This window comes from Stylophora pistillata, chromosome 9, assembly GCF_964205215.1.
Source record: "Stylophora pistillata chromosome 9, jaStyPist1.2, whole genome shotgun sequence".
NCBI lineage: Eukaryota > Metazoa > Cnidaria > Anthozoa > Scleractinia > Pocilloporidae > Stylophora > Stylophora pistillata.
In genome coordinates, this window is record NC_142527.1 from 22350201 (window position 1) to 22377601 (window position 27401).

Consider the following 27401-nt stretch of genomic DNA (forward strand, 5'->3'; position numbering starts at 1 on the left):
CATTTATTCTTATATTCATAGAGTAATTGTACTGCAAGGTAATGAAGTTTACCTCCAATATCTTCACCGTTACAACCTAGCATTGTCAATAATGTTGTAAAGCAAACAGCTGAATGACTTTTACGCCCATTATGGGAATCACTTTCTCTTGAATATGATCAGTGCAGTGTAAATATTATTGTAAGCATTGGCATGAATGTGAATTCATACATCTACATTCTTGAAGACATAACTGATGTTTTTCTGTTAAATTAAATGTTATTAAAAGTTCTGTCAATGTTTGATTTCTCTATTGTTTACATGGAAGTTTATGGGTCGATACAAAGATATGTTCCTGATGTTATTTTGCGGTAAAGTAAGCAGATATCTGCACGTAGTAATTTTAATAACTAGGCTGGTTATTACGTTTCCTAGCTCATTTCTGTTAATCAAAGATATTACCTCCTTGCTAGTTATCTACAAAAAATGCTGTTGGGCAATGCAAACAACCAACATACCAAAACTCTGCCAAAAGATGCAGATTTCAGGAAGGAAAAACAAAGAGAGACGCCAGAACAAATGGTGGCAGCCATTGCAGAAACGTTGACTTCGAATTCTCGCCTCGGAATACTAGTCTTCGCGGCTTCGCCTGGGCAATGGTTAAATAAAAGCGAGTCATCTAATTTCGCTGCAACCGGCGACCTAGCGATAAAATCAGTGTTTGTAAACATCGTTTACTCCGCCATTTTGAATTCTCAGGTGGGTTACCGCTGTACATCCGTTCGCCGTTCCCCGTTACCATTTTTAGTAACATCCCGTGATATTTGTACTCGTGTTTGGCGTCATGTGTACTCCAAGGAGTGTAGTTGGATCATGAGGGATAACTAAAAGGGATCAGTACCTTCATCTTTAACTAGTACCCAAATCCTCCAGAATAACTGTAACTGCGACCGCATGGCCGTGGAAGGCCTTGGTAAGAGACTACCATAGCTAAGAACGAAGTAAGAATCAACATCCACTCCCTAATCCGCTTGTGCGAATAGTTAGACTACTTGTGCGTGGACTTACTTTCATTCAGGCACCAAGGAAGATAAGCCCCCGCACCCTGGACCGGAACATAGTAGGGCATTTAAAAAGTCCTCGTTGTTAATTAGTAAAATGCCCCGCACTCAAAGGATAACTTTTTTCTCCAGTTGAAGCTGATTGCACCGCCCAAATTTCTCGCCCCATATCGAAAAGGTGGTCGACATAAGCTAAGGAAAAGGCGTAACTTTTATGTTCTGAAACTTAAATTAACTTGGTATTTTATTATTTCTCACAGTCTATTAATAACATTAATACAACAGCTTTCACGTCAAATTGCGTCAGTGGATCAAAGACGTTCATTAGTTGACTGTACTAGCACAGCGGTCAAATGGGCATGCACAAGGGTCAGTTCTGACCAGCCGCGCGCAGAATTTTGACCGCCGTGTCCCAGGTTGTAGCCGTTGTTTGCTCACGTCACGTAAAGTGACCTGGTGAAGGAAAAAATGTGTTGCATGTAAAGACTTAAAAGACGGCTTCGGAGGAGACCAAACTGTCATGGTAACTGAAAAAAAACCCTTATTTTTCGATCACACTACAGCATCTACAGTTACTTCCTGATCCAAGTATTTCATTGCGCATAAATCTATACAGTATTTCAACCAACAGGGAGTGAACATGAATTCAATGAGCGAAGTACTTCGCACTTTTTACAAAAGTAACTTTAATGCATTTAAGTAAAAACAAAAGCACTTTAAAATTTCGACAGATGAACAACTGTGATCAACATCAAAATAGCGGCACAAATTTTCTCTTGAAACACGTTAAATGAGTACAGTTCGACATGTCCATCTAAGGCTGAGTTGTTCAAAGTATGACTGGCAGTGAGCCAGGTTTAACTGGACTGGCAGTAACCAAGGCAACAGTGTCCTAAAGTTTTGAAAAACTCAGCCCTAAAAAGCATTTGATGTTTTACATCTAATAACATTAAATTTAATGATATCGTCTCCAATTTACTTAACGCTTCTTTAATAATATTTTTCAAGTTGTTTTTGTTGCTAGAGACTTGCGTAGCTGCATTACAAGGTGTTTAATGTCCGAAAAAATTATTTTTCTACGAGCCTTAGAGTAAAAAGCCCAAGTAATTAGCCCTTTAACTCCCAGAAGTAATCAATATGTAACTTCTCCTTATGATATCCATACATCGTCCAGCAAACAGGCAGTGAGAATACTCAAACTCATCAATTAGTGGCTGGTTCCTTGTTTGAGCAGCAAATTCTCGTAACCAATTAACAAGGAAATGTGCTGCAGCTAGAGGGGAGAATTAAAACTCAGATCTTGGGAGGTAAGGGTTAACAAGGAACAGGGAGAAACAGCACTAGGAACAAATTGGTAATCCAGGTGAAGACAAAGCAAATTGTCCAAACCGCGTCAAAGGGTGACTAAGAAAGTCGCATTTGGTCCGTTACTATCGCATTTTACTCTTTCACTTGCAAGATCGCAATAGTAATTCTCCTTATGTCTGCCATACTATTTTTATGATGCTAGTTTGGAGAATTTGGTATTGAATCAACAAAGAATCCCTCTTAAAATTGATATATTTCTGTGTTCTCATCACTTGTCAGCTTGTGATTGTACTGAAATTGTAATGAGAGCTTATGGAGGCTTAAGTCCTGACATCTGCTTGATCGAGACAATGATGTGTGAAATCTCTGGATCAATCACAAGACCAAGTGTAGCAAGACCAATGCAGTTCCGTATCACTTTCTACACAGTTAGGAGGGGTCCTCTTTGTACGAATTCGAGTTACCTGTTAACCCGAGTTCAATCACTGAGAAGGAAAACCTTATGCAGTGAAATGTTTGTAAGCGGTTTACATGCGAAAAAGCTGGATCAGCTCTTCTCGCTGGGTTGACCCGGCTAGGAAGACCGTGATGTGTTCTTTTCTTTCATTTTAACACTGGCAAACAAAAGTTATCCTAGGTTGTTACTTTAACTTTATAAATAACCATGCGTATTTGTTAAGTTGTTCATAATTCTACAATTTCTACATTAATTTGAGTATCATCGCTAGTTGAATGCGCATGAAGTTCCATTTTCACAAAAGAAATAATTAAAAGCTCTTGCAATCAAACGAAGCTTTCCGCAACAATTACAAAGTAGGTATGTAATTACAAAAAAGAAGTCCTTCCGTGATTTTCCGACATCCTCTTATCCTTGCAATAAACATTTCTCAGCATTTCTCCATTTCGTTTTCTTGATTGTAGGTGTAAGATGCTTTTTCTAGGTGTACATCGCACTACTGTGGAAGAATAAACACGAGTCGTCATACAGTATACCTAAAAATTTCCTTTACCGGGCGGGAGGTCCGCAAGGGAAAAAAACCATGCCCGAGTTCTGGGGTATGGCCCGAGTTTGAAAGGCCGCTTTTCCGTGATTGGTGGAAAAAATTTTCCCGACCGTGGACAGTGCTGTAAAAAGCTGCATCTGTTAAGAACGCGATTAACTAATCAGATTCCAGGATTTAACATTCAGGTTCGCTGAAATGCTTCGGAAAAAAAATAAAAAGTTGTCTTTCGGCGTACGCGGCAAAAATTCATTCAAATGCGAAATATTGTTATTAGCGAAAAGGTAGAGTGAATAAAAACCTGGTTGACTATTTAGAGCCTACCAAAATAAAATGGACCAAGACTTACCCATCACCAATAAGTGGACGCCTCTCATCATCTTTGGCGTGACCATCACCCTAAGATGACCAAAACAAAACATTGTTTTACTACATAACGCTTTTTTAGCGGCTAACTGGCTACCATAATGATGGAAAGTCTTTTGAGCATTGTATCTTCGTGGCGGATCCAGGGGGAGGGTCCGGGGGGTCCGGACCCCCCCCCCCCCATCAGACCTGACGCTTACAACTTTGAGACTGAAATTCTTACATCGACAGGATCGTATATCAATTTTAACTGGCTCATTTTTTTAATGACTCCCAGTAAACGGTAAGCGGCCAAGGAATTATAACGAGCAACCGCGACGGGTGGGAGGGGGTGTGGGGGAGAATGTGCCTCAAAAGAGTCCAACAGTCCTTTCTTAACCAAAGTTTGGACCCTCCCCTCCCCCAATCAAAAATTCCTGGATCCGCCCATGATCTTCGATCTTTTAATCAACCAAAGTAACAAAAAGCAACACAATAAATTAACAACAACAACAACATTGACAGAAGGAAAGACAAAGCAAACAATTCGTAAAAAATGGCTGCGAATCACCGAGTTCAGAAAAACTAATTGAAACAGAGGCAATGATATGGGCGCTAAACACTTGTCGTTGTCGAGTGACTTTGCAAAGCAACGATAACTTCCGCCGAAAAAGAGTATCCAGATAAATAAATCCGTGTACAGTTGAACAATCTGCCTTACAGATATGAGCGAGAAACTCGGTAACACACTTACAATCGACAGTTTAAACAAATCAACGAATAAAAAATATTGGCCAGCAAATCCCTTTATAAGTACGTCGTCGGTGACGAACCACTCAGGCTAATGCCTCAATTAGATATGAGCTTTAACAAGGGTTCATTTTAGGAGCCTATGGTAGTGTGAATTTAGCGGTTCTACGTAATTCAGGTATCAAATAACACGTTGATTTATATTCCTTAGGAAACATTCTTTTTTCGTTAACGTAAGCATTTAGTATCAATATTTTAGGACCTTGTTCTGATTTACCTCATTTACACGCAATTCCAAAGCGTTCTTCTTCTTGGTGGTAGCAAACAGCAGCAACAACAAGGCCACTAGTATGAATAGGGCACCCAACCCCATCAGAAAATATTCTATCACCTCTGTTATTGTGATTGGCAAGTACACCTTGTGACGAAAATCTGCTGCTTTCCCGTCGGTAATTACAAAACTCTGAGGAGTTTAAGAGTAAATTATTAGGCATCCGTCGATGCACAAAATTCAATAAACTGCAACAGGTGGAATGCTACAATCCGAGATTTTTTAAAGACGCTCTTCTTTTTAAGCTTAAAATTCTCCCAGGACTCACAAACACTGACTCTCAATACAAGTTGTAAAGGAGAAGATTTATTGCAGCTAAAAATTTGACTTACCTCACTGGCGTACATCACAGGAAGGAAAACTCTCGAAAAGTTTAAATTGGTTGGACTGTTAAAAAAAAAAAAAGCAAACCAGCATACCTGTCAGTTCCTTTGTAACTTTTTAATCAAATATTGACACAACTTTAGAGTGTTTCGCCATTCCTGACGGCAACGTAAGTAAAGCGAGCATTTCACGAAGTACCTAGAACTCTTTAGTTTGCATGGTTTTCAGCAAAGCGCAGTAAGCTCACATCCAAAATAAAATTCTATCCACTTACGCAAACATCTTCACAGGTTCCACGGCGACGTTGATTTGAATTCTTTTAGCTGCCCTCATAACAATGCCAGTAATCTGAGAAAATGTTGCAGTGACAGAAAAAAGAATTAAGAATCCACCATGATGACTGAAAGCTAGAAAAAGATGTTAATTTTCTCTTTTAGCCTGCAGTGCAGGCGTCCTATTAGGGCGAGTTCACGTTAAGAAGCGCGCGATCTTTTATTCAACCAGCCATGTTTAATTTGGAATTAGAGTCGACGGTGGGGGAAGGGGGCGGGCACTCCCCCCCCCCCACCCCAGCTCCTCTCCCTATTTTTTGACCGTCGAGCAAACATGTTTGCAAACATGTTTGCTTTGGTCTTCTTTAACATCGCTGAGTGATTGGTCCATAAAAAACTCGCGCCACCTCCTCGACCAATCAAATGCCCAACAAAAACCTATCGCGATTTGGTCATCCGCGTTTCGAGCAATTTGCGAGCTTTTCCTTCAAGTTCTCATTGGGTAATGATGATGTCAACCTTCTCTCCGATTGGCTGTTGTCATTTTTTTTTGTTTTTCGAATATCATCCAAAACTGCTCTACCAGTAAAATCCGCCACAGTTGAAACCGCGTACGTTTCTAACAGACAGTAAACTAACTTCTTATACTCTACTGACCGGTTCGATATCAACGTAGGTTTCGTGTTTACTCTTCTCTGGGTTGAGCCCTTCAACTGCTTTTAACAAAGATTTATCACTTTGGTAGAAATGCGGCGGCGATAAAACTACTGGTGGATCTAGGGAAACAAAATCGTAAAAAAAAAAAATGATCACTACATGACAGTAATAATAAACAGGGTTGTAATTCAACAAATTCCCTCTCGCAAGAGGATCAAGGCCATGCAAAGTGTAGCTAAGATAATGTACAGGTCCTACCACTGGCAATTCTGGACACCTGTTTCACTGAAACGAGAACAATTTTTGTCCGATTGGCCGTAGCACTTTGTCAACTCTTCTTTAAGGTTCATATCAGAGCAGCTTATTATTTGTGTGATGATCAATCATAACGACAGCAGTTCAGAATTTGTTTAACAATCAAGAGCTTCTTCTCTTGGTGATCATCTCCTTTATTCTAATTGCCTTGATGTTTTATTCAGAAAGAGTTTCGATATTTAAAAATGTTTGCAAAATTTTTGCTTTGACTCACTCAATGGCTGACAACGGCTGATATTCAGCAAACCAGTCGGCAGACAGCCTGGAGGCACGCAGAATCCTTTATTAGGCTTGTAAACATCACCACTCAAATAGAGCTCCTTCGGTGCAGTGAAGCGTAACAGGTTAATGTCCTTTACAGTCTGATCGGATTCATAGACAAAATATAAAGATCTGTGGAAAAAGGAAATCAAAACTACACATTAACGAAGACATCTTTGCTCTGGTGAGCGACTTCTGAAGTAGTTTTCTAAACCTCAGAATAGATGCATGGAACAATTTTCAATTGAGCATCCAAAGTTAGCCTAGATTGCTTTGATTTTTCTGAGCTTCGCCATGTGATTGGTCCCATAAAACTCGGTCTTAATCAAACAAATTCAAAATTAAAACCCATTATGGCTACACTTAGTCACTTGCATTTTGCTGCGCTACGAGCAGTTTGCAACCCTACCATACCCTACCCTCCCCTCCCCTACCCTCAACCTTCCGTTATACCAGTGACATGTTATATTTACAGTGTTACAGAAGCTATCGTAACATGTCTTTAGGTGACAAGAACACTGCACCTGCAAACTTCAGGAGAAAAGGCATACAATGTGTCATCTTTCTTAACACCAGGGGAAAATTGAGTACCATCTGCAAGACAAAATAGAGAGATTCTGTTTACTTAGTTTAAGTTAAAGAAAATATATTTCACAAAGAAAAAAACAAAGTGAAGTATTGAGGACAATAGTTGCACACTTTGCCACACCTTTCAATTCCCTGCAATTTGATAGATTAAATGTACTTAAACAAGCATTGAAATCTGATTAGTTGTTTTGTTTCATTGGTTGTTTTTTGCTTTCTTATTGACTACGCAAAAAAAGAAATATGGAGTAAAAATAAAAGCAATTTGAGGTTAAATTACATAGCTCAGGGCCAATCAGATTACGACCAGTGATTTCAAAATGGAAGTTAAGAAAATTCACGACTAGTTTCACCAGTTTAACCAACTAATCAGTCAATTGACGCAGTTAAAAGCATTAGAAACCTGTGTGAAATAATAATGTACCTGTTCCATTAATCATGTTTGCATAGTTGTCACTCCACCATGACAAACGGCTGCAAATGTACACAAAATGTGACCTTTTAGTTTTAAAGTCAGCATATCAAAAGTATAAGACACCAATAAGACTTCTAAACCCTTGAACTCGCTCAATCCCACAAGCAATTCTTCTTTCTATCTGCCATACAATTCTTATGGTGTTAGTTGAAAGAATTTGCCATTGGATCAACGTATAATTCCCTGATCGTTACTTTCCTTTCTTCCCAACACTTGTCTGCTTGATATTGTATTGATATTGTAAAGAAAAAGTCTGTCTTGGTCACTCATGAGAGTTCAGGGGTCGATAGAATTAAAAAAAAAAAACTATTTAACTACCAAGATCTGATTGTTAATTCTCCCCTCTAGCTGCTACTCATTTTAATGTTGATCAGTTATAAGAATTTGGTGTTGGATCAAGATAACAAAATAATGTTATCTGATAAGTTTGAGAATTCTTATTGCCTTTTTTGCTGGATAATTCATGGATATAAAGGGAGAAGCTACCTGCTCATTACTTCTGGGAGATAAGAGATTAATCAAGGAGGCTTTGATGCTCTTAAAAAAGCCAAGACAAATGGCATTGATGAATTCTAATTCACATTGATCATGCTAATTTTACCACTGCAAAAAAAAAAAAAAAAAATTTCATAAAATATCTGATAACTTTCATTTTAGTCAAATCCAGATTGCTTTGGAAGTGGAATTGTGTCATGTGAAACACTAATAAAAAATTCTTAACAAGTTTTTTTCCTTTTTCTTTTTTCAAACTATATGTATGGCATACTTTTCTGCTTGATATTTTTGTATCACTAGACAAATACAAGATTCCCTGTGCAAGAGAAAGAAACAGAACTAGCTTTTCTAACCATCTTTAAGAGCATAACTCAAGAAAACGATGGAAAAATGTAGACTACAAGTAAAACATTGCAAACAAATTGTTGAAAACAAACATTTACAGAACTGCAAAAATTTTGCTGTGGGGCAATTAGAACCTAAGAGAGAGGACTAATGGGAATTCACAGAGTTCATAATAATTATCACACTAACAATGAGAAAAAAATCAAAGAAAGATTAGAGTCTTTCTGGAAGGGTAGCATCAGGCATCTGAAGACTCACAAAAGGAAGCCAAAAAAAACCTTACTCTGTAGCTTGTTAGCTACAAAAGCATACATGGAACCTTCGTATACTTACGATTCTCCTCTCCACATAGTAAATTGTTCAAGCTTGTTGATGTCTGTTTGTCCAGTGTTCACAGCACTCACTCCATAATACGTGTTGTTATACTAAAAATGTATTTAGTTCATTAAAAATAATTACAAATTACCAGAATGAGCTTCAGGGTGAATATCCATTCACACCTCTTCTCATTCATTCAAAGATATCCATTCACACCTCTTCTCATTCATTCAGAGATATCCATTCACACCTCTTCTCATTCATTCAATACCAAATAGAATTGATTCAGTACTTGTTTGAGGTGCTACATGAGGAAGTTACCCTTTACCCTCTAACATCAGTATACACATTGTCCTTATCATTCTCTAAATATTTCCTATGGTACTGAGAATTGGTTTATAACAATCAGGGGTGATGTTGTAACAAGAAATTAGATGCTATTCACAATTACAGGTTAGAGTGTTAAAGGTATCCTGACGAACAGACATACAGACTTATTGGCCTGTATGCTTTTAACATATATTTTTATTTTTGTTCTATGAGTGATACTGCAGGTCCCACAAACTTGTCTTATTTTTGCATATTAAGTTATTTACACAATTGAATATACTCCACAGCTGCAAAATTAAAAGTGAGTTTGTGACAGGTTTATGACAGGTTTATGACAACTTATGACAGGTTTGCACAGGCAATTGTCTCTGTCTATCTGGCACCGAGTGTCAAGGTGCAAAATAGTTCAGCTAATTGTTTTTCTGATCACCTACCTGTAACTGGATAAAGTCTGTAAGTCCATCCTGCCCTGGGCAAGTGACAGTTTTATTTATGAGGGGTATATGAATTCCTTGCGAAGCACTTATTAAGAACTCCAGGAATGGATCTTTGTACCCCCAGAGGATTTGATTCACTGTCTTTTTTTGAAACAACTTGACTTTAAATGCTTCGGCTTCAATTTCTATTCCAAAGAAACAGAATACATGCTTCTTGTCATAGTTGTTGTTCCTTACCCACAAAGCCAGAGTCTGTTAGACAAGAAATAAAGCATACATTCAGTGCTTTCAATAAGACCCGGCACCCGCCGGAGCTCCGGCGGGTATTCTGTTGTGAATCGCCCGGTATATTTCACCGCGCTCAAGTCACAGTCACCACGCTAAGTCGCAATCAAGTCTCTTTCCGGCGGGTGTTGTACCGAGGTAGCCACCTATTTCAAATCTTATTGAAAGCATTGTACATTATTCAGAGCAAGCACTTCTCATTTCCATGATTCAAAATGTGAACAATGCAGTCATGAAAATTTCCCCTGGAGCACATTTGAAGGTTCCGGTTTCAAAAAAAGAAACTGATTCAAAACTTAAAGCAAATTTAAAGTTTCCTATCAAAAATTATGGACAAACTGGCTCAAGATTAGATAAATACTGCTCTATTTCTGTAATCTGCAGGTCCAAGTAGCTTTTCTACAATTTGTGATGTTATGGTTTACATGTGATGGCATTGGAAAGGCAAGTTAATATGTTGGAAAAGAGGCTTTTGTTCATAGCTTTTGTAGGGTGAAGAAAAAAATTGACTTTTTCTTGCAAAGCATTGTCTCTTTAGTTAGTAACTTTTTGAACTGATCTACTTTTTGTTTTTGAACAGAGCAGCCCTTTAATTAGGCTTTGCTCGTTCCCCTCTGGGGGGTCTGGGGGCATGCCCCCCCAAGGAAAAATGTGGATTTTAAATCCCTCTGAGATGCTACTTCCTGTTATCTGAGGTACAATTTCATTCCCAGTTGCTGATTTTAAAACAATGCATACCTTACTGTATTGTTCTTTGAATTTGGTTAGCAAGCAAGTAAGGTTAAATCAAGAGCTATAACCTTTTTTACTCCTCAAGTTATATCAAATACGTCACATTATTACACGACTCAGGCAGTCAGAGGGCCAATAATTAAAATCAACCAATCAAAATGCTCTATTGCCAGTCCAATATTCTCTAAATATTGGACCAGGCACTGTCCTGAATGGTCCCGAATGATACCGCACCTGTGTCTCTTTGAACTTCAGTCGCATAATAAATCTCTTATTAACCAAGTTTGCTCGGGACCGTACTGGAAGAATATCGGCCCTCGGTCTTTTTTGTACGGACCTCACTGCGCTCGGTCTGTACTGTCAAGACCTCAGGCCGATATTCTCCCAGTACGGCCCTTGGGCTTGGATAATAAGATATATGTACCATGAACTTTCAAATGAAAGCTATCATGAAACGATAAACATCTCCAATTTGCATAGCAGTTCATATCCCAAAAATAATTTTTTCCCCCATAAATTAGGTTCAGTTTAACCACTAAAGTTTGGCCAAGTTTTCTTTCCACACCTTTCTTGATTATTTTTCCAACGTATTCTTTAACTCTTAGAACAAGAAATTTCGTGCGTAATAGTACTTATGCAGCTGCAGGTCTTCGACAAGTTTTTCTATATATTTGCATGTCCCAATTCATTTTCATTTTCTAAGTTAATACTCCCAGCACTTGAATAAAGTTCATTTATATTTTCATTCACTACTTATTTAGCCATTAAAAGTCAGTAGCTTCAAGTTAAATTCACATCGACAGGAAATAAAAATTTATGAAAATATGGTTACTGTGACAGCATGCTACGTCCGTAACACGACTCTCAAAAAAAAAACAAACACTTTGAATGAACACTGATTGTTTGTGTATTCCATGCATTTTGCTTAAAGAAAGTATTTTCGTCAAATATAATACTAGTTCATAACGGCTTCACATCTGAATAAAACTATTAAATAACCCGCCATCTAATTTAGCCAGAGAATTCTGTGAAGTTGCCGGAGAATTCTCCAATCAACAATACCTAATGAACACCCTGCCTGTGCACATTCAAATTTCCTTAGGCTGAAAGATTACCATCTCCGCTCACCATAAGTGGAATATTCACACTCGTAAATGTATCCTTCTTGTCATCACAGCCTTCACAAGATGTCTCCGGATCAAAAACGTAAGTTCTGTTTGGCATGAAAGTTACTATGCTTTTGTCGCTTGTCCAGTTCAGCACCTCATTTGATCTAAGTTCTCTGCAAAACAAATACATTTAATATCTAATTAATCAAAATGCTCATTTTGTCAAGTAAAATGTTCCTTCACACACCAAATTTTATGAATTGTCTAATCCTTCAATTTTGACTTCGAAGCAATGAGCAAATTTCTTCCCTGAAGTGGATGGACAGAAGAGGGAGGTTAATTATGGTGTATGTTCCCTATTGTTCTTAGGAAGTGACTTGCTTCAAAGCTGAGGTTTTCCAACACATTTTCCACACCAGCACAAGAAAAGCAGATAATTTACTTCTCATTATCCTAGGAGATTTTTTTGATAAATCATAATACACTCAACACCAAAACAATCAGAAGAAATCAGGAGGTAGGTTGATGTTGAAAAAAGGAACAGAAAGAACTAAAAGTACCGTCAAGTACGGTACTTACCAGCCATTTACCCACAGGTAAAAATGTGGATAAATGGCTGGTAATTTACCCACAAACAAAATGTGGGGAAGGCCATGGCCTACCCTGTGGCTTACCCTATGGCCTATGGGTGGTCAAGCATAGCATCGCTGCAAACCTTTCACCGTTTTCCTGGGGACTATCTTACCAATCACTTTCTTCTGCTGTTTTGGCAGCCACATTCTGATCAAAATTTCCTAACCTTCTGACATTGACAGTCAAGTTGAAAATATTCATAGTTCAAACCAATTGTCTTTCTGTGCTATGTCACCTTTTTATTTTTAGAGGAACAAGCCAATAATTAATTAACTAACTTTAGGATGTTTATTTGGAGATATAAAAAGAAAAGAAAAAATTTTAAACAGATTGTCAAATTTGTGAATTACTCTGTGTTATATCTTTTTGACACAATGTCATGCAATATAGTATCCCAAATGATACTTGCACAGGGAATAGCTTAATACACTACTTGTCTTGTTAATATGCTACCACACTTCAGTAGAAAAAGCAAGTAAACTTTGTGAAATGTTAATGGGATGCTTGTTGCAAATTCAATACTCTACAGCACTAAAGTGGCACTTAAATAAATTGGCCTGGCACATACTGTTTGCATTTTCCTACTGGGATATGTTGTCCAATATAATGCCATTTATTACATTTTTACACTGGCACTCCACTATTTGTTACCAGCTGGCAGCCTGTATGGATCGCGAAGCTGCCACTTTGGATGTCCTCAGCGACCATGCAATACTGGCTCCCCCTCTCCTCTCCCCCTAAACCTACCGTTTTGGTTTAGTGCTTGTGTGGGGAAAACAGACTGAGTTAGGATGTTTCAAGGCTGAGTGCTATAATATTTGCATTGTTTCATTCCCTTGGATGTTGAAAATCGTGTTACTGACTTTTTGGTATACCCTTTTTAGAGGCACAGAATGGTACGTCAGCGTACTTGTTTGACTCTTACTGATTTTATTTTTATGCTTTTAAAAACCTGACCACCGGTAGGCCATAGGGTAGGCCACAGGGTAGGCCATGGCCTACACCATGGCTTAGGCCATGGCCTACCCTACGTTTTGTCCACACCCTCACATTACAATAAACAATTGTACCTTTGATAAGTTTCCTAGTCACATCTGCATTGATTTAATGAAACAAAAATATCTCAAATGCTTGTAAATGTGAGAACATCACGGGAATATTTTGAGGCTTCTCAAAATATAACGATGTTCAGCCCAAGCCCCAAACTTAGACAAGTGTTAGAGCAAGCCCTTGTTATGAGCCCTTCAATACAAGCGTTTCTTCATCCACAAATAAGTTTTGGGCCTTGAGTAACACCAGGTGAAGAGAGGTTTGCAGGGGGTCACATGCATGGGAATTTCTCATGGCATGAAGACAAAGAATTAAACTTCGTTTCAGGAAAGGCAATTTAAATGCCATAGAATTGATGATTTGCAATTTGCTGAGGAACAGAAAAAATCCACTAAACAAATGGGTGAAATAGCCTCTTTTTTGTCCAGGAAGTTTATTTTCTTCCACTGAATATGTAAGCCATAAGTTTCATAGTAGGATGGTGGTGTTTTGGACACCTGGTCGTGAAGAAATTCTTTAAATTCTTCTTGACAGCTTCCTTCCGCTAACTTCCTTTTGATTTAACAAGTTTTGATGTAGACAACAGAAACTGCAAAGAGGGCAGTGAATGGAAGTTTGATCTTAACTCTTACATTGTGAATTTCAAAGGAAAAAGGTGGCAAGTTTGCTTTGGATACATGCAAATGAAAAATTTTGCCAGCATTCAGCTTAAGTATACCTGTATGAGTAGGGGCCTTTCTGTTCTACAGCAGGAACTGCAGCGCCTTTCATTACCTCCTCAGGGTTTTTCAAGTCAAACACATAATACTTCATGTACACAGGAAGAGAAGTTTTAACCCACTCTTCGTAAACTAAGCCACCAGGTTTTAATTCGACATTCTGAAATGAGAGGTAATCCACAATCAGTGGCACTGTACAGTAGTTTACATGTTCTCTCTCGAAGATCTGATTGTTAATTCTCTCCTCTAGTTTCTACACATTTACTTGTAAATTAGTTACAAGAGCTTGGTGTTTGATCAAGATAAAACTTCTACCTGATAAGTTTAAGTATTCTCATTACCTGTTTACTGGATTATGTATGGATATTATATATAGGGAGAAGTTACATGCTAATCACTTTTGGAAGTTAAAGGGGCATGGTTTGGACGCACAGTTTATAACAACCTTCCTTATGGGTGCATCCATTACCACAGCACATCATCAGTACATGCACATGTGTTATTCATCTAGCATTTGCATGTCATGATTGAAAGCAATTAAAGAGCACGAGAATAAACAAAATAAAAAATGTAGTGTATAATTAGCAGGTGTTTCAATTACTTGATGTCAGAAATATTATGCACGCATGTCTAGTGATACTAGCTTTCATTTCAATAGCTCAATTTTGTTAAGGAAGGGGGAAAGTTTCTAAAGAAACTGTGGTGCTGCATCGGTGGGGGTAATAAGGTAATTTTGGTTATATCAGCTAAGTTGAAATGTAAATTGGCTACTGTGAAGAGTTCAAAAGCCAATTTACATTTCGACTTAATTGATATAACCAAATCACTTTGTAAGGGAAGGTTTTCCCCAATGGTCTTTACAAGACAAGGGAACAAGAAGTCCTGAGACACTTTTATCTATTTAAAAAATATTAAGTGAAAAATAAAATTTTGGGGACTTGGAACATTATAATCCTTATATACAGAGATGGTCAAGTCTGTGGGGGCTTGCAACTGCTGTATAATTTCACATCAGAAATGATAAAAGTTTGGCAACGCTAGTTAAAATCTGGGAGCAACTTCAGAATAATTTAAAAAGAGGGCAGTTAAACTAGGGCTTCCACGGTCCCATGCTCTCGTAGTCGAAGAAAAATTCAAAGAGGCGTCAGTTAAACTAGTGCTTCCGCAGTCCCGTGCTCCCGATGAGTTAGGAATAATTAAAAGATAGGGCAGTTAAACTGTTGCTCCTGCAGTCCCGCAGTCCCGATTTAAGGGAGAAGATTATATATTTGAATCTGTAGGTTCACTCGCTAGCGAAGTCGAAATCCGCAGGGATATTCAATTTGAATGACGCTTGAAGAATGAGGATTTAAGATATGACTTTTAATTGCAAATTGAATGACGGTCGACTGAAAAACGAAGAATGTATATTTAAATGTGTGGGTTCTATTTGATTTGGTGACTACGGGACTGCGGGAGCAGCTACTTAAGACATAATTACTCAAGACATATCTTAAGTGGCCGGGTATTCTGAAGTTTAGCCAAATTTTGTGCCACTGGTCAAGTATATGATATACCAGACATTACTTGCATAAATAAACTTCATCCGCACTAAATTCTCTGCACTAACAGCTCGGAGAATAGTCCTTTTTACAGTTCCCGGCGCCATATTGAATGTGTAACCGCGCAAACATGATAGCGAGGTTAGTGTTGAGTCGCGTTGCGAGCTCTAGTGAGAGTTTAGTGAAATGTGGTGGTGCTCTGTCCTTTTCATCGAGATATTTCGACAATGAACGATACTTTCCCTACGCAGGATATTCCTCCTTCTTCTTCGAAAGGAAGAGGAAGACACTGTGTCGCTTTTTGGTTGTGCTAATAGCTATTATGACACAGCAGGCAATCCAACAGGTCTGCATTTATTCTAGTTTCCGAATGACTTCCAGCAGTGAATCAGATGGTGCAATCTCCTGAATCGCCAGCATGGAAAGGACGGATTCTTCATCACAAAATCAATTTTTTTGTGCTGAGAACATTTCAAAAAAGAAGACATGCGAAAAAACGTGGGCAGGTCGCTGGAAATTGGTGAAAGGTTTATAATGTTTGTACGGTTGTTTTGTTGCTTGGATACCGAAAGAAAATGCCTGATTTGATTTTAGGTATTGAAGTGTTTATGTTGGGATTTTTGTTTTTGGGGGGGGGGGGGGATTTTTTTCTCCTTATTAAAATGGTGATATTTATATTTCTTTGTGTACTGTGGTCTTATACGATATCTGTGAACTGAATGTAAAATTATAAAATTGTAATGTACAATTAAAATGTAAAATTATAAATTTATAAAATGATGAGTTTAATTATTATATATATGGGCAGAACCATCTCGATTTAACTGGTCAGTACCGAAAAAACTAAGGAAAATGCCTGCTAAAAGGGTCCCGGTAGCAACTGTGACAACTAAAGGAGAGTCATTTGAAGTTGAACAGGAATTATTTTACCAAGAAGTTAAAGCACCTGTGTCAACTGTCAATGCTGCTTCACCTTCACCAGCTCAAATTTAATGCTCAAATTGATTTAGGTGTAATCTTTCCTTACATTAAGACATATTAATATTAATGTTGTTAGTACTCAGGGAAAAAAAGATGATGTTGGGCTTGTAAAATCAAGATAAGGTACCATTGTACATTGTGTAAATAAGGGAAGTGATTGGCATGACAATAAAACGCGAGTTAAACTATGTCTTTATGGGAAGGAGCTTCAAAATTCTATTCTTCAAACATAACATTTCGAAGAGCCTATTGACAATAATTAACATTATTATTCACAGGAGAAAAAATAAACAGTTCTGTACAGTCTAAAATAATCCTAGTTGTTGCATATTGAGCAAACTCTTGCAGCATATTTTTGTGAACAAGTTCTTGTGCTGGAAATGGGAAAGGTTCTTTCAGTTCCACATAGTTAAGATTAATCCATGTAATGTAGATTCTGGACACCAGGCTCTTGCTGATCCCAAATCTATCAGCAAGATCTTGTACAAATAACCCAGCCTTTAGTCTCATAAGTATGAGCAAAAATTCATCCTAGAATGACAATTTCTTGAAGGCCCCGGCTTACTTCTGTTATCATCTGTTTGGTATGGCTGACTCTCTTTCGACAATTTCTCTCCTTTCCAGTACTGCATCTTTGCCAGCACTGGGTCAATAAAATTATAGAAGCTTATGAGTGCTCCATAGTTTAGGAATCCAGTATAAAATAGAACCGCAGACTCATCTTTAATTTTGTCAATTGAAAATTGGCACGCCAATAAATATCCCCCTCATTTTCAACTTCACTTAGTTTTTCTTTCAAGTCAGCTAATTGTACTTGCAGTGGCTCTATTTCCCGTTGCAGCTTAAGAACATCTGATTGTTGCAGGGCTGGTGAAGATGAAGCAGCATTGACAGTTGACACAGCTGCTTCAACTTCTTGGGGAAATAATTCCTGTTCAACTTCAAATGACTCTTCTTGAGTTGTCACAGTTGCTACTGGGACCCTTTAAGCAGGCATTTTCCGTGTTTTTTTCGGTACTGACTAGTTTAATCGAGATGGTTCTGCCCATATATATAATAATAAACTCATGATTTTATTAAATTTTTAATTTTACGATTTAATTTTACATTATAATTTTATAATTTTACATTCAGTTCACAGATATCGTATAAGACCACAGTGCACAAAGAAATATAAATGTCACCTTTTTACTGAGGAGAAAAAAATCCCAGCATAAACACTACAATACCGAAAATCAAAGCTCCATTTTCTTTTGGTATCCAAGCAACAAAACAACCGTACAAACATCATAAACCTTTCACCAATTTCCAGCGACCTGCCCACGTTTTTTCGCATGTCTTCTTTTTTGAAATGTTCTGAGCAAAAAGAAGTTGATTTTGTGATGAAGAATCCGTTCTTTGCATGCTGGCGATTCAGGAGATTGCACCATCTGATTCGCTGCTGGAAGTCATTCGGAAACGAGAAGAAATGCAGACCTGTTGGATTGCCTGTTGTGTCATAATAGCTATTAGCACAACCAAAAAGCGGCACAGTGTCTTCCTCTTCTTTTCGAAGAAGAAGGAGGAATATCCTGCGTAGGGAAAGTATCGTTCATTGTCGAAATATCTCGATGAAAAGGACAGAGCACCACCACATTTCACTAAACTCTCACTAGAACTCGCAACGCGACTCAACACTAACCTCGCTATCATGTTTGCGCGGTTACACATCCAATATGGCGCCGGTAACTGTAAAAAGGGCTATTGACATGTAATCACATGAGGTGACTAAGCAAATCGTTCGAAGTCAAAGTGCGAAGTTCAGTTTTGTGTAACATGCAAAGCATATGAATAAAACGACAAATCTACGGCGAAATTTTATTCTCCGGAGTAAACTAAGCCAGGCTCACCAAGAAAGATGATAGAAAAGGTATATGTACGAGTACGATTTACACAAAAATGCAGACACTTACGCAATTTTTCTTTTTTAGTTTTTGTTTGGCAATAAGGGCAAGCCTTGGTGCACAGAAGGGAATGATTTTTCTTCGAACAAATCGTTGATGAGTCTTATTCATGAAAATGTAGGAATTTTCAGGACTTTCCACGTCTTAAAACGTGGTCTACGCGAAAAAAAAATATAAGGAAGCTTTAAATTTACCTGATCTACTTTGTTCTTGATTATGTTCGAGAACACTCCACCGACATCTAAAACCAAGCCAGCCACAAGGAGAAAGACTCCAGTAATAGCAAAGCTTATGATCAATACTTTTCGGCTACAACAACCACAGCAACGTCGTCTTGACTCCATGAAGACGGGAGTGAAATCTATCCCCCCACAGCTCTCGACGCACTAACACAGAGTTGGGATTTTTGCGACGTGACTGAAGACTTTGACCTTGTTAGGCATCAAATAGAAATCCTAGAAGCTAGGGTTGTTGTAACCTGACGCTTCTCGGAAGTAATAAAGTGAACAGTTTGACTCCACAGGGGAGTCACGTGAGGTCTACATAAGGTCTACAAAAGTCCCAGTGCAGGCTCAACGATTAAGTAGTCAGCAGTCCTGCATCAACCTAATAAGAGCCATAATAAGTATGCATATACCACACACAGAATGGATTATGAAGACTTTGGAACGTAATGGAAGGCGTCTTCTAATCACTGGGATTTCTCTAACTGGTGTTGTTTTCCTTGTGACTGGCTGGATCCTTAGTGCCAGAAGTGTGTTTAAGAACCAATTGTTTTCGAACATTATCAAGAAACAAGTGAATCAGGTATGGCTCTGTCCTTTTGCAATAGCTTATAGAAGATGTGGAAAAATATTTGGTCTAAATCTACAGTTTGGTGACCGTAAAACTGCAACTTGTTTTAGCTGCCATCACATTCGTAATGGTATTCCATGGTATGAAGTTCAATTTTGATTGCACCCCAATCATTATCCAGACCTCCGTAACAAAAATGGCAAGAATTCATTCCTCGTTCTGCTTTCGATCGTTGTCCTTTCAAGATGAAATTTAAAGAGTTGGTTTAAAAAAATAAATAAATAAATATATAAAAGATAACTTTCATAGCATCTGTGAGGAGAAACTTAAATCTTCTCTGAAAAAGTTAAGGTTCTCTGGAGAGTTGGTGTGCAGGTGATAAATTGAACTTTCTAAGAAATTTCATAGCAAATGTGTATGACCTGCCCTGGCTGAATGCCTCAAGAACACAAGAAAAGTTTGCAAAACAAAAGCCATAGGTCAGTTATCTACTAACCTTTCAAGTTTTCCATCAACATCCCAATCAATTTGTTAGGTTTTCAAGGACTATAATTCTAGTTACGAACAGTTATTAGAGAGGGCAGATTTGCCCACTCTACTAAATAGGCACTTACAGGACCTGTGCATCCTCATGTACAAAGCAAAGCATAAACTGTGTCCTGCATATATAAGCAACATCTTTAAAGTACACAATAGTAATTACAATTTGAGGCAAGCCGATTTCTCTATACCCAGGTATGAAACAACAACAACAACAACAACAACATTGACTTATTTTTTAAAATGAAAGAAATAAAGGCTTTTGTAGCCTGCAGTGAGCAGAGCTATTCTAGGCGGGCTACCTAAACAGACACTGTATAGGCTCTGACACATACACACACACACACACACACACACACACACACACACACACGTACACACACACGCAACAATGAAATAAATAAATAAATGAGCAAATAAAAATAAATAATAGTAGTGATAATCATGTTAAAGGTTTTAACTGAGCCAGTCACACAAGGGAGTTTTTAACAGGTCAAAGAGAAAGCTAATCAGTTGAAATACAAATATAAGCTAGAAAGGTCAAGGTAACTGTCACTTATGGCAAACACTCTATTAGATTTCTAGGGCACAGGCTATGGACAAAATTACCCAAGAGTATAAGGGAGGTCGAGACCCTCAAGTAATTCAAAGGCAAGATACGCCAACTCAGTATAAGTTAGCTCTTGGATGATGGCTGCACATGCTGTAGCCTCTGCTCCTCATGAATTTTGTATATTTTTATTACAAATCGCATAACTAGTTAACCATAGATTTTATCTTTAGTTAGTTTTAATATATATACTACTGTAAATAGTTCCTAATCTTTTTTCTTTTTTAGTGTCCCCAAATTAGTAAGGGATTTTTCCCTAGCTAAATGGCTCTTGACAATTTCAAAAATGTTTTACTACTATTACTACTACTTAGGTGGGTAAACCAATAGATAGGTGGTTTATTGCTTTTGATATGTATCCATGGGTTTATTAGCAAGGGTTATTCACCTTTTAACTCCCTGAAGTGATTAACATGTTACTTCTCCACATGATATCCATACATTATCCTGCAGATGGTAATGAGAATATTCAAACTTGTCAGGCAGAAGTTGTTATATTGATCTAACACCAAATTCTCGCTACTCGTTCACATGGAAATGTGTAGCATCTAGAGGGAGAATTAATTTTTTCAGGTGTGCTACCCTAGTGAAAATCTCTGGAGGATCTTTAAGGATCTTTAAAGATCTTCATGAGAACATTTGGGTGTCCTCCTGGGGAACTTCATGAAGATCTTAGAGAAGTCTTTGTGGATCTTTATGATTCTTGTTAAGATCTTTGAGGATCCTTTGTTTTCTTGCCAAGATCTTGAAGGATCTTTCATTTTCTTGCCAAGATCTTGAAGGATCTTGCATTTTCTTGTAAAGATCCTCCAAGATCTTTCATTTTCTTGTCAAGATCTTCAAGGATCTTTCATTTTCTTGCCAAGATCTTCAAGGATCTTGCATTTTCTTGCCAAGGTCTTCAAGGATCCTGCATTTTCTTGCCAAGGTCTTCAAGGATCTTGCATTTTCTTGGCGAGGTCTTCAAAGATCTTGCATTTTCTTGCCAAGATCTTCCAGAATCTTGCATTTTCTTGTCAAGATCTTCAAGGATCTTTCATTTTCTTGCCAAGATCTTCAAGGATCCTGCATTATCTTTCTAAGGTCTCCAAGAATCTTGCATTTTCTTGCCAAAGTCTTCAAGGATCCTGCATTTTCTTGCTAAGATCTAGGATCGTGCATTTTCCTGTCAAAATCTTCGAGGTTCTTGTCTTGATCTTCAAGGATCTTCAAAAGATCTTGTTGAGAATTTCAAAGATCCTTAAAAGATCTTGATAAGAAAATAAAAGATCCTTGAAGATCTTTATAAGAAAATAGAAGATCATTAAAGATCTTGGAAAGAAAATGAAAGATCCTTCAAGATCTTAACAAGAATGATAGAGATCCTCAAAGATTTCTAAAAGATCTTTATGAGAAGAGATCCTTGAAGATCTTGGCAAGAGAATAAAAGATCCTTAAAGATCTTGGCAACAGCAGAGCAGAAGATCCCTGACAATCTTGGCAAGGAAATAAGAGATCCTTTAAGATGTTTGCAAGAAAACAAGAGATCCTTGAAGATCTTGGTAAGAAAGTAGAAGACCCTTCACAATCTTGGTAGATCTTGTTAAGAACTCGAAATATCTTAAATGTTCTTGCTCAGATCTTTGAGGGTTGTTGTCAAAATTCTTGGTAAGATCTAACACCAAATTCTTGTTACTCATCTACAAAGAAATGTGTAGCAACCAGGGAGAGAATTAATTTTTCTTAGGTATGCTAAAGTATGCATGTTATCTGAGCTATCAAGTAACTGGATTTAAGTCATGAATGAAGGCAATGTTTATAAATATATTTTGTGTAACAATGGTGTTCTCAATGTAATTATTACATTTCACAACTAGGAAATGGCTGCAGATAAAGTAGGATTTTTATTTGCACGCAAAGAAACCATGGCTGAAATGGAAAAAATGGTTGAGAAGTTCCCACCATTGCTTCAGAGGACCTTTATCAGTACTGAGAGTGAAGGAAAAGTTGCAAATGGGGAAACTTCTGAATTCCGTGTGCTTCAGTGGAATGTCCTTGCTGATGGTAAGCAGATATTTTCACTCACCCCTATCTTAATTGTTATATACCGGTATGTTTAAAAGATCCCCGGTATGCTCTTGTTTTATGAAGTTTACGAGCTATACTCCTGCAAACTTTGCAGGTAGCCCTTGGTTTGCAAAGAACAAAACCCTCTAGAAAAAAAAAATTTTGAAATATGAGTGCTGCCAAAATTTCTCAATGTCAGCCAATGCAAAGGTCCCTCAGTCTGTACAACTTAAAAAGTAAGAAAATATTTAAATGTTAGGTGTTTTTCCTTGAAGATTGATGTTGTGCCAATTGAGTAGAAACTGGCAAGAACTAGTTATGGATGGCAATTTCATGAAGACCCGTTAGCCCTCCGACTCCCAAGATCTGATTGTTAATTCTCCCTCTAGCTGCTGCACATTTCTTTGTTAATTGGTCACGAGAATTTGGTGTTTGATCAAGGTAACAACTTCTACCTGATAAGTTTGAGTATTCTCACCACTTGTGGCTGGATCGTGTACAGAACTTAAAGGGAGAATTTACATGTGAATCACTTGTGGAGTTAAAGGGTTAATATTTAGGATGGAAAGTAAGATATTGAGCTCATGTCAAGCTAGCATTGGTAACAACATAATTTTGAGTGCTGTTTGGTGTTAACTAGCAAGTATACATTTTTTCAAAGACAACAAAATTGCACCAGCCTGTAGGACAAGTGCAATATGTAAACTTTGAAAAATTTGCAAATGCTCATTTGCACTAAATTGCACATGAAATCATGTGATTACTTAAATAGCAATTTGCATGAACAAAGCATCTCAGTAAGTTAAGACAGACAAAATTTTGACAGCTCATGTTTGCTTTTTGTAATTTGCACTCATTTTAGAACTTTGCGCTTGTGTTACATGAAAAATGCACTAATTTTTAGCCAATCAGAAGCAGTAATTTTTTTCATGTAAACTATTAACTCTGTAATTAACAATTATTCACCGTACCTGAGGCAAATAATTGTTTTAGTATAATTTCAGAGCTGAACAACAGAGAAATTTCTAAAATCATAACATTTTAGTAAAATTTAGTAACATTTTATTTTAACATTTTATATAAACCGCATGGAGTGGTTTATATAGCGTCATATAAGGAACCGCTCGACCAATCAGATTGCTGGAAACTCTTTGCTCAGCTCTGAAATTATACTAATTTTCATTAATGACCAACGCATAAAATCTCTTTATAAAATCAATACAGCATCACGTAGACGGGCGATGAGAATAAAGAAAAATATCAATTAGGGATTGTCAGTTGATCCAATACCAAATTCTCCAAACTAACTTAGAGGAATTGTATGGCAAACAATAGGAAGAAATTAATAATGAGATCTTGGGAGTGAAAAGGTTATTAAATCTGTCACAACCATCTTATGTATTGATTCCTGTTAGCATTGAGCACTTCAAGTCCAACTGATAACTTCATCAAGTGTCCACCTGAAGCTCTCCTATGGTCAAAACGAAAGCTACGAACACTGCAAGGAATTTTGATGTACGATCCAGACATCATAGCTCTAGAGGAAGTTGACCATTTTCAAGATTTTTTCTTGCCTTCACTTCAAAAACTTGGATACGAAGGACTGTTTGTGGCTAAAAGGGATTCTCCCTGCCTCAAGTTTGCAAATAACTCAGGACCAGATGGCTGCGCTTTGTTTTATGATCGAGAGAGATTCTCTCTTAAGAATCACAGAGATGTATCACTTAAGGATTCTAATGGAGAAATCACCAATCAAGTTGCATTGATTTTGAACTTATTTGATAAAATTCAAGGCAAAACTCTTTGTGTTGCAGTCACTCATTTGAAAGCCAAAGAGGGTTATGAAGATTTGCGACTGAGCCAAGGAAAAAGTCTTTTGCAATCAGTTTCTGAATGTGTTAGTGAGGATAAGGCTGCAATAGTTCTTGGAGATTTTAATGCAGAGCCATCAGAGCCAGTCTGTGAACTGATGGAGGACAATCAATACTTGAGCCTGAAAAATGCATATGTTACTGCCACAGGCAGGAACCCTGAGTCCACAACATGGAAGATTCGCCCAGGTAAAGAAGTGAAACATTCTATTGACTATGTATGGTACTCTGACAACCTTAATGTTACAGGATGTCTAGAATTTCCAGAAAGTGATAGCATTCCTGAGGAACGCTGTCCTAGTTTACATTATCCATCTGATCATTTTTCTTTAGTGTTCGACTTTTGCTGGGGATGAAATTTCACATAATTTATAATTACATGATATTGTAAATTTTGTAGTTGATTGAGTTGTAAAGATAATGGTGACATGATGTTAGCATTTCATTCTTGGGTAAAGAACTTGCCTAAACAAACACTTTAGCATAGTATGAATCACTTTGTAACTTAATGGATGGTGACAGTTACCACTTGAGGAAATACCACCACTTACAGCAGACATTCAGTGATACTAATGTTTGAGACAACATTGAAATGTTGAATCATTTTAGTTGAATTATTTATGTTCTTAATCGCAGATTTTAATGTTAGACCCAAGACAAAGGAAATTCATAATTATCAAGGTGGTTTAAGAAGAACTTGAACCACAAGGGAGAATTTGAACAAAACATACCACCTATATAGGGTTAATGTTAAATCTCTCATTTGGTTATGGAAGGTTACTTTTTTCATTTTGCTTCATATTTAGATAAACCCCCACCAAACACTACAAACATATTTTAAAGGAGAATAAAGAGGACCAAGTGTAACTGAAATTTTATGATAGCTAGATGCCTTTTGAAAATGAGCATCAGTTTTTTTCACATTAACTATCACATCTTCAAGACAAGGATGGGGGTTAATTACCCAATGACGTAATCCCCATAGCCACACCTATTTAAGGGAAGATGATGGTACAAAGGAAAAATAAAGGACGAATTGGTGCCATTGAGAGCGAGGTTAGTGTGTTTCATTTCATAAAATGCTAATCGAAAAGCGGAAAGGAATACTATGCAATTATTTAAGAGGACTGAAGTAAAATTCATCTTAAAAAGTAATGTTAATAATTCTGTTCATGGCTGTAGCTGATATTTTGAAAACTTGTAAATGACTGTTCAATGCAATAATTATTATTAGATTTACTAAAATAAGTGACAGGAGGTTTTACAGATGGTTTTCAGTTAGCCGATATTTGATAATGAAAGCAAAAGAAGAGCCAGGGATATGGTTTCATTAAAGATGCTCATTTCTTATTATTATTATTTTTTTAATTTTGTCATCGCGTAAATGAACTATTATGGAATACATGCTGAAAATTCCTTTATTTTGTATACGGATGTTTTTATGCTAACCAGAACTAAGCAATTTCTCAGGCACAAACAGAGATAAAGAACGTCTTCGAATATCTAGACGCATAACACCCGACCGCCTTTTCCCTGGCTGAAAACCACGCTCATCCACAATGCAGTAACTACTGCATCGTTTGCGTCATTACTTGCGTAAAAATTTTCGAATTACTCTTTTTCTTAATTTCGAGGATAACTTTTTACTACAACGTAACTTGTGGTCTGTAACTGACTGTAATCAAATATGGATTAAGGAATTCCAATTTGTCCTTTATTTGACCTATTCCCATCGGTAAAATATTCAGAAAAATGGATTTTAACTAGTTTCACAAATGTCATCATCATCATCATCATCATCATCATCATCATCATAGTTTATTTAATAAAGCAGGTTGAGGGATAGGCAAGACATTACGTCCTGATGTAGACCTGCATCAATTAAACTATCAATTAATATATACCTAATTAGTGAATAGACCGAAAATGGTATGTAAATAATGACAATTAAAAGAAATAAATATTAATAACAATACGGAGTAAATGTTAAAAGTATTTAAAGTCAACAGATTTGTAGGAAACGCTGCAGGAAGCTTTAGCAAAACTGATAGATTTCAGAATTCTCTTATTTTCCCTGAGTTTTCTCTTGAAGGAAGTTAAGTTTGAACAGTTCTCCATGTGCTACAACAAGGATCATTTCCTTAATAAGATTTCATCCACAGATCAACCAATTACTCATTTTATGAATTATCGAGTAAAGAAGGTTGTAAACCTGATCTGAACTTTAAATTTCCTTCCCCCTTTTCCCAAAGGAGTCATTTTTGTTTCGTGTAACATTCGATTTCCCTCTGTTGTTTTGTGGGCATTTTAGAAATCGTGTTGTGGAAAAACGGGATTTACATGTGGAGAATATTCCAGACTATCAATGATTTTGGACCTTCCCCAGCCCCCCTTTTACGCGCCTACCCCCCCCCCCCCGGTCTAAGTAGGACGGAATCGAGGCCAGGCGAAAGGATTGGAAACTAACCAGAACAGTCGTTTACGCGCTTCTACGTCCTCGACGTCCTCGTTCGTTAAAAAAACTCAACACCCGCACATATAAAGTTCATCATCATCATCATCATCATCATCATCATCATCATCATCATTATTATTATTATGTGCGAAATTGATAGTCTGGAATATTCGATCCATCAGAAGAACCCTCGATATCATCGACTAGGACTTCTCCCTCGACAACGCTACCGCCTGTCCAACGTAGTTTTGTGAATTTTACCAAGTTTTTATATATACCTTCTCTTTTTTTTTTGTTTCTACCTTTTTGTCAATTTATTAAATTATTATGATTAATATTTTAGGGCTAGTGTAATTTTATCTCTTGAACAATAAAGACGCATTTTTATTTTAGCATCGACAAAAATAATATTAATAATGATGAAAACGATTAGATTGTAAATAAGATTTTAATTGAAATCGGAACTACTCTTAGGTCGTTTTTACTTTTAACTTGTAAATAG

General features: G+C 37.3%; 2 protein-coding genes and 1 long non-coding RNA gene across 6 annotated transcripts in view; 2 read left to right on the top strand and 1 right to left on the bottom strand.

Annotated features, from left to right (window-relative positions):
- The window catches only part of LOC148723831 (uncharacterized), a 7475-nt gene extending 4509 nt beyond the window's left edge, over positions 1-2966 (top strand). The window contains exon 2 of the long non-coding RNA XR_015991449.1: positions 1-2966. This exon is cut by the window's left edge and continues 4304 nt beyond it. This is a non-coding gene — a long non-coding RNA (uncharacterized LOC148723831).
- LOC111337343 (lysosome membrane protein 2) lies at positions 1707-18926 on the bottom strand. The gene is made up of 14 exons (XM_088732408.1): positions 18777-18926; positions 14117-14277; positions 11735-11888; positions 9587-9841; positions 8838-8929; positions 7614-7663; positions 7129-7198; positions 6558-6736; positions 6029-6147; positions 5374-5447; positions 5108-5162; positions 4722-4907; positions 3699-3748; positions 1707-3304 (listed from the first exon to the last, which is right to left on the bottom strand). Exons 1-14 carry the CDS (start codon positions 18924-18926, stop codon positions 3286-3288), a joined length of 1614 nt encoding a protein of 537 aa, XP_088588534.1. The 3' UTR covers positions 1707-3285.
- LOC111337344 (nocturnin) lies at positions 18451-25865 on the top strand. Of its 4 annotated transcripts, XM_088732409.1 has the most exons (4): positions 19248-19389; positions 20756-20841; positions 22384-22570; positions 23989-25865. In XM_088732409.1, the coding sequence occupies exons 3-4, from the start codon at positions 22387-22389 to the stop codon at positions 24798-24800; spliced, it is 996 nt and encodes a 331-aa protein (XP_088588535.1). In that variant the 5' UTR covers positions 19248-19389; positions 20756-20841; positions 22384-22386; the 3' UTR covers positions 24801-25865. The 4 variants fall into 4 exon arrangements, with proteins under 4 accessions (XP_022799358.2, XP_022799357.2, XP_088588535.1 ...); XM_022943623.2 differs by lacking the exons at positions 19248-19389; positions 20756-20841 and adding an exon at positions 18451-18548; XM_022943622.2 differs by lacking the exon at positions 20756-20841 and having other exon boundaries at positions 19210-19389.
- Positions 25866-27401: the final 1536 nt, after the last annotated feature.